Source organism: Emys orbicularis, chromosome 16, assembly GCF_028017835.1.
Source record: "Emys orbicularis isolate rEmyOrb1 chromosome 16, rEmyOrb1.hap1, whole genome shotgun sequence".
Classification (NCBI taxonomy): domain Eukaryota; kingdom Metazoa; phylum Chordata; order Testudines; family Emydidae; genus Emys; species Emys orbicularis.
Window position 1 is genome coordinate 29355740 of NC_088698.1, and position 8164 is coordinate 29363903.

The window sequence follows — 8164 nt, forward strand, 5'->3', positions numbered from 1 at the left end:
CTGAAGAGAGTCACTGCAAGACACTGCTGCACTGGATTTATAGATTCCAAGGCCAAAAAGGACCATTGATAACCCAGGCCAGAGCCCTGCCCCACAAGGATTCCTACAGCAGATCTTTTAATAATAATTTTTTTTTTTTTAAATCCAGTCTTGATGATTTAAAACTTGCCAGTGATGAAAAATCCACCACAACTCTTGGTAAATTATCCCTCCCTGCTAAAACTTTACACCCTATTTCTAATCTGGATTTGCCTAGCTTCAGCTTGCAGCCCTGAAATCCCATTGTATTTCTTCCTGCTAGAGTGCAGAACCCTTCATCAAGTTTTCATTCCCCAGGCAGCCACTTCTAACTGTAACCAAGTCACCCCCTACGCGGCTGGTTGGCCCCCTCGCTTTTAAATAGCAGCTCCCGCCCTTCATGATCGAGCGGCCTTCTCATTGGCTGCTAGCGCTGAGACTGGCGTGAGAGTCCCGCCTATCGCGGCTCTCCACGAGCCTCTCCGGCGCCGGAGACGTGGAGCTGAACGGGAAACACCGCCGGAAGAGGGGGCGGGGCGAGGGGAGACGGATAGGCCGGGAGGCCAATGAGAAGGGGAGGCCGGGGGCGGAGTAGCCAATGGTGGTGAGCGGGGGCGGGGCAGGGCGGAGAGCGGAGACCAGCCCGGGCCGGGTGGGGACAGTGGCCGGCAGCCGGTGTCTGCGGGGGGGCCGTCAGGTGAGGCCTCGGGAAGCCCAGGAGGCCGCGGGCTGAGCTCTGGGGACAGAGGGTGGGTGGGCCCCGGGGGGGGCCTAAAAGGGGGCGCCCCGAGGCCGGGGGGGGTCGGGCCCCAGGAGGGGGTGTCCCGAGGCCGGGGGGGGGTAGAAGGCGGCCCGAGGCCGGGGCCCCAGGAGGGGGTGTCCCGAGGCCGGACACTACCCAGCTGTAGTGTCACGGGAGCCCTGGGGGGAGCAGGCTGCTGGGGCCAGGGGCACCGCAGAGTCGCTGGGTGCTTTGCTGCCCCAGGTCCCCAGTCAGGCCACCCCCTGGGGATCTTGCTGCCCCATTGGTGCTGGGGGACGGGTGGTGCTCCATAGATGGACCATCCCTACCCTTGAGCCGTCCTCTTGATATTTGCGTTGAGGGTCTGGTTGGGAGGCGTTGCCCTGGGCCCTGCCCCCAAGAGCTCACAGACAAAATAGACCAGCAGGCTGGTGTTAGAGCCCAGGTCTCACGAGTCCCAGACCGCTGCCTTATCTGCTGCATCATACTGGTCCAGCTACAAACCTCTGTGCTAAGGCGATTTCTGTTCCCAGGTCTGACCCATGAGAAAGGAGATGCTCCTTGTGTCCACCCCTGGGCCCAGATGAATCTCTTGTCGATGGCTGTGGTGGCGGATCCTGAGCTGAAATGGATGAGTCTGTGGCTCCGTGTCAGATGGGCAGCAGTGCTAATGGTCCTGGTGGGCTCTCTGTTGGTGCTGTTGCTCCCACTGGCTGCAGTAGAAGAGCAGTGTCAGGCAGTGCTCAAAGGACTCTCCTTCCTGAAAAATAAATTGGGAGTAGGCTATGTAGGGATTACCAGGTACACAGGGCAGACAACTGGACTCAGCGTGACTTCAGGTAAATTAGAGCTGCTGGTGCTGAAATCCAAACCCTCCGCAGGTAAGAAATGGGCTTTCTGTGCTTGAGAGACTAGGGAAATGTTGGGGGAGTGTGTGCTGCAGACACAGGTTACTGCATGACTGACTGTATAATACTCTGCATTTGTACAGAGTCCTTATCCAAGGAACTCCATGCACTCTATAAACATTAATAAACCCCCACAACACCCCTGCAAGTTGGAGAAGTTGTCCCCATTTTACCGAAGAATTAAACTAAGGCCACACAAAAAGCTGAAAATAAAAGCTAAGACTCCTGACACCTAGTCCCTAACTGTGCTACCACTCATTGATTTGAACCATGAAAGGAGTGCGTGCTGGTATTTTACTAGTCCTGTTGGTCCTTTGAGGTTCTTTCCGCGTTTTCTCTGTTCCAGTGAAGCTTCATTAAAATAATTTCAGGATCTTGAACACAGTATATTGGACTGATGCAGAGCAGCCTGGATTTTGGAGCATTTCTTCCAAAATTCTGAGATTGTATAACCTGTTGTGCCAACTTCTTTCTTGAATGCGCCTAACTCTACTATTGACTTTGGGCAGAATTCGACTCAGTGGTTTTAAAAAATATTCAGAGGAACGATTGCATTTCTAGCACTATATTCTTGGCTACTTCAGAGCCATTGTCATGCACTAGAAAGGTATTAAATACTTCAATTAAAAAACAGCAGAAATGCTGCTTCATACTGATCCCATTACGGACCTTGCATAATTGGCTACATGCATCATGTGAAGTGGAGATCGGCACCCTTTGGCACGCGGCCCATCAGGGAAAGCCACTGGCGGGCCGGGACTGTTTGTTTACCTGCAGCCTCCGCAGGTTCGGCCGATCGCGGCTCCCACTGGCCGCGGTTCGTCGCTCCAGGCCAATGGGGGCTGCGGGAAGCGACGCAGGACGAGGGATGTGCTGGCCACCGCTTCCCGCAGCCCCCATTGGCCTGGAGCAGTGAACCGCAGCCAGTGGGAGCTGCGATTGGCTGAACCTGCTGATGCTGCAGGTAAACAAACCATCCCCGCCCGCCAGGGGCTTTCCCTGACAGGCTGCATGCCAAAGGGTGCTGATCCCTGGTCTGAAGCATCAGCCATTTCTGAAAACTGGATACTAGGCAAGATGGACCAGTCATCTAATTGTAATAGCAACACCTATGCTAATTGTGGTTTGAGCAAGAGGCCTTCTCCAGCAGCAAGCTCTGCAGGCAGGGCTGGTCCCGATCTACATACCTTTCTCTTTAGACTAAGGTCAGGTGTACCCTTGGAAGGCTTTGCTGGTACAGCTGTAGCAGTATACCATACTGGCAAAGTGCTCCAAGTGTGAATGGAGTTTATATCAGCAAAACTCTCTTTCTGTCAGTATTCCAGCCCACTCACCTTCCCAAGTGAAAGAAGCTATTCCTGCTACAGGGCAGTTTTGCTAGTATAACTGCATCTACACTGGAGGCTTTGCTGGCACAGCTGCATTGGTTACAAATCACACCCTGACCAACATAGCTGTGCCAGCAAAAGTTTGGAGGGTGGGCCTGGCCTGAGTTTCTGATATTTGCAACCCACAGTAAAGTGTAGAACATGAATTCTTTATATCACTCTTGGCTTGATTAATTTCATTTTAATATGTATTAAAGGAACACTCTTAGTACCCATCACTGTAGTGTCTAAGTACTGTTGTTGTGCATTTCAGAAGTCAAATTAGAAGCCAAAGCAGCTTTGAATCAAGCCCTTGAAATGAAACGGCAGGGGAAGCGGGAGAAAGCCCATAAACTCTTCATGTACGCCCTCAAGATGGATCCAGATTATGTGGATGCTCTGAATGAGTTTGGCATCTTTTCTGAAGAGGAGAAAGACATCATTCAAGCAGACTACTTGTACTCCAAAGCACTGACCATTTCTCCTTGTCATGAAAAAGCTCTGATCAATCGGGACCGAACTCTGCCCCTGGTTGAAGAGATAGACCAGAGATACTTTAGCATTATTGACAGCAAAGTTAAAAAAGTGATGTCAATCCCCAAAGGCAATTCAGCCCTGCGGCGAGTGATGGAAGAGTCCTATTACCACCATATTTATCACACAGTTGCTATTGAAGGGAACACATTAACACTCTCTGAAATACGGCACATCATCGAGACCAGATATGCTGTTCCTGGGAAAAGTCTCATGGAGCAGAATGAAGTCATCGGTATGCATGCTGCTATGAAATACGTAAATACCACACTGGTATCCCGAATAGGCACTGTAACCATCAGCGACATTTTGGAGATACACAGGAGAGTGCTGGGCTATGTAGACCCAGTGGAAGCTGGGAGGTTTAGGACTACCCAGGTGTTTGTAGGACATCATATCCCACCCCATCCTCAAGATGTTGAAAAACAGATGCAGGAGTTTGTACAGTGGATCAACTCCGAAGATGCCATGAGCTTACACCCTGTGGAATTTGCTGCCTTAGCCCATTATAAACTGGTATATATACACCCATTTGTAGATGGCAATGGAAGGACCTCACGCCTGTTAATGAATCTCATACTAATGCAGGCAGGCTATCCACCCATCACAATCCGTAAGGAGCAAAGGGCAGAGTATTATCATGTCTTAGAAGCAGCCAATGAAGGAGACGTGAGACCTTTCATACGCTTCATTGCAAAATGTACTGAGACCACTTTAGATATGCTGCTTATTGCCACAACAGAATATTCAGTTGGTTTACCTGAGGCTGATGGCAGCACTGCTAGATACAAGCAAACTATTCCAGTCAAAACTTGAATGTTATGACGATCCAATGACAAAATGAATGTGTGGAGTAATAAAGCTTCTCAACATTCCTGTTGAGAAACAACTCCACCAGAGGAGAAAATCACTCTTAGCATTTCATTTATTTAAAGATTAGTAAATTAATATACTTTTTTATATCCATTATCCTTATGCCAAGCTAAACTGTGAAGCGTTAGTGTTGAACGTGTACTAGGTCCAGCTTGTGTTACTGGAGGGGAAAGGAGAGAGAAATCCAAAGTGAGGCCAATTTGCAAGTGTGATCCAGGCTGTAGTAAAACTGATTGAATTACTTTCTACAATCCTGTATGAGATGGCTTCCTAAAGCCAACACCTTGTAATTGCCTCAATGCCAAGTCTATCTTAATTTGTATCGTACAGGGAAGGCACGAGCACCCTTTCTAAAAGTCACAAGGTAGGGGCTAGTATTTTATTGTATTGCTACCATTGTCTTATTTTGCTTTCCAACAAAACCCCTTCAGCCAGTGTTGTAGCACTTTATTTAAAAGCTCTTTAGCGGAATTATTTTACAATTGTCCAAAGGCTCAAGATCTCCTTTCCTCCCTCACCCCACTGCTAATGTGCCATACTGCTCTCTAATAGCTAATCTACTTTTGTTAAAGGTAACATCTAAAATTAGGGCCTTTTTTTTTTTTTAAACTTTGTATGTGCTACCATACGTTGTATGGTGTCCGTTCCCTCTATTTGGGTGAGTTCTATGCAGCAACTGGGGGGGGAGGGATTTTTTAAAGTTGGTTTGAGGCCACTGTCCAGGGGATTCAGGAGCAACTGAACAACCCATCTGTCCAAACTTAATTCAACTAGATTGCAAATTGATTTCTTCTATTGTGTATAAGGGTCCTATACTGCCTCCTGCAGCTTAGTAAGGATAATAGCTTACCTAATTCTGTAAGCAGAAGTTGTCATGCCATAGAAAGTGCCTCTTGCAATGAACACTCCAGTTACATGTTTGAAAATAGGTAGCTTCTGCAAAATCATGGGAAGTAGGTGTTCCTATACATGATAGGATTCAAGATCCAACCCCACCATGTCAGTAGAGATAGCAAATTTGTATACTAGATACTCTACAGCCCAGTTAATGCATTTTCATCTTCAAATGGTACAAGAGGCTACTAGCCCCAACTGATGGCTTTAACAATTTCTAGATTTCCTGACTGCTAATGTGGTTGAGCTATATATGTCATCTCAACAGTATGGAGAGGGCCACTTTCTAATGCTATAATTTTGCAAGTACTCAGAAGCACATCACAAACAATTTCTTGCACTTAGGCTCCAGTAAATTCTAATACTAGAGTCCAGTTACTGTTTGTGTAAGTTGGCAATATCTAATGAAACAATGTCAGTATACTGCCATGTTCTCATTCCTGCTCTTGCTTTGATAAAAAAGCATTTGAAGCTAGTAGCCCCTCAGACCCCTTGCTTGCTAGTTAGGTGATAGTATGACACAAAACTGTAGCAAACTGAAAATATAACAGCCCAATGCATCCTAGTTGGATTACCTACAGCAGCATCCTGAATCTGAGAATGCAATAAGATCTTTCCATAGCTCACTAATTGATGGGTATCATATAGCCACTCCATTTCTGAAATCACAAGTAGCAGCTTGTAATTGTTATGCTGCCTAGTTGTTTACTATACACAATAATTTCCCCCACCCTCTGACATATCATTTCTCACTTAAAGGCTTGACCTGAATCCTATTTAATAGCAAGTTTCATAATAAAACCAGGAGACCAATAAAGTATCAAGATACGGTGTTGCCTGTTAGTATGTGCTGGCTCATGTTCATGTCATGTATCATGACTCATTGTACTAGACATCACTGACTGGGATAATAAACAATGGGAATTGTTTTTAAAAGCATGCTTATTTTTGTAGTACAATATGTGTATACAGATTCTGCACTTTAGCTATTTGTGGAAAATGTTATTTTAGTAACAGATTAATAAAGTATTTTACTATGTAAATCTTTGTTTGGGGATATCATCACTTAGCACAAGTTTAATACACTAAATTTTAATTTTACATAGTAGAGCCTGGTTCCCTGAAGTCTGTGTGCTAGATGTCATTACTAGTTATTGTTACATTTTTCTTCACTCAGACAGATGTGGATTACTGTGCTTAGTTACAGCAAGAATTCCTGGCTAGCCCTGGCTTTAAAAAAACAACAACTTTAAGTGTAGCTATAATTTACTGCATTCCAACCAACATTTCTAATTTGCTTCTAGATTCAGAGGTCACATGATGAAAAATTATTTATTGTTCCAAGCAGGGGTACATGGATGTTTTCTTCTAGAGCACTGTTTCTGGACCTTTTTGATACCAGGGACTGGTTTGCTGCCTTCCTAAACTAGGGAGATCAGGGACCAGCATCAGTCCACGGATCGGTTCTTGAGAAACACTGTTCTAAAGCACTGAACAGAACTCATGGGATTATGGGGAAAACATGAGTGTACCTTGTTCCCTCTCATTTCCCAACGGTGTCACCCACAAGTTATGATGTGACAGTTTCAGTTGGTTGGTTCCAGGCTACTGAGGTGAATAATTAGTTTCAACTTTAATTTAAAAAAAAAAAGCACACAACTAGAAAAGTACTGAAAATACTGTTTGTTCACACCAGTGCCAGTGTTGTAGAACTGACCTCAGCATCTTCTCCTCATACTCATGTATGTTCTGGCATCTGAAATTCCCTCATTTCAGTTGGATAATAGTATTAGTCATTTTCTCTTACCTGCAGTGTAATATATTAAGTTACTATAACTCAGTTTCGGTAAAGCATTTAACCATGTTGATCAATTAAGTAGTTTAGGGAATCATAGAACTGGAAGGGACCTCAAGAAGTCATCTAGGCCAGTCCCCTGCACTCATGGCAGGACTAATTATCTAGACCATTCCTGACAGGTGTTTGTCTAACCTGCTCTTACAAACTCCAATGATGGAGATCCCACAACCTCCCTAGGCAATTTATTCCAGTGCTTAACCACCCTGAGAGTTAGGAACTTTTTCCCTAATGTCCAACCTAAACCTCCCTTGCTGCAACTTAAGCCCATTGCTTCTTGTCCTATCCTCAGAGGTTAAGAACAACAATTTTTCTCCCTCCTCCTTGTAACAACCTTTTATGTACTTGAAAACTGTTATGTCCCCTCTGTCTTCTCTTTTCCAGACTAAACAAACCCAATTTTTTCAATCTTCCCTCGTAGGTCATGTTTTCTAGACCTTTAATCATTTTTGTTGCTCTTCTCTGGACTCTTTCCAATTTGTCCACATCCTTCCTGAAATGTGATGCCCAGAACTGGACACAATACTCCTGTTGAGGCCTAATCAGAGCAGAAGAATTACTTCTCGTCTTGCTTACAACACTCCTGCTAATAACATCCCAGAATGATGTTCGCTTTTTTTGCAACAGCATTACACTGTTGATTCATATTTAGCTTGTGGTCCACTATGACCCCCAGATCCCTTTCCGCCGTACTCTTTCCTAGGCAGTCATTTCCCATTTTGTCTGTGTGCAACTGATTGTTCCTTCCTAAGTGGAGTACTTTGCATTTATCCTTATTGAATTTCATCCTATTTACTTCAGATCATTTCTCCAGTTTGTCCAGATCGTTTTGAATTTTAATCCTATCCATCCGCAAACTTTATAAGTGTACTCTCTATGCCATTATCTAAATCACTGATGAAGATATTGAACAGAACCGGACCCAGAACTGATCCCTGCGGGACCCCACCCGTTATGCCCTTCCAGCATGACT

The 8164-nt window shown here is 45.4% G+C and overlaps 1 protein-coding gene across 1 annotated transcript; it reads left to right on the top strand.

Annotated features, from left to right (window-relative positions):
• The first annotated feature begins 697 nt into the window (after positions 1-697).
• On the top strand, positions 698-6359 carry FICD (FIC domain protein adenylyltransferase). The gene is made up of 3 exons (XM_065417748.1): positions 698-715; positions 1294-1641; positions 3310-6359. The coding sequence occupies exons 2-3, from the start codon at positions 1344-1346 to the stop codon at positions 4383-4385; spliced, it is 1374 nt and encodes a 457-aa protein (XP_065273820.1). The 5' UTR covers positions 698-715; positions 1294-1343; the 3' UTR covers positions 4386-6359.
• Positions 6360-8164: the final 1805 nt, after the last annotated feature.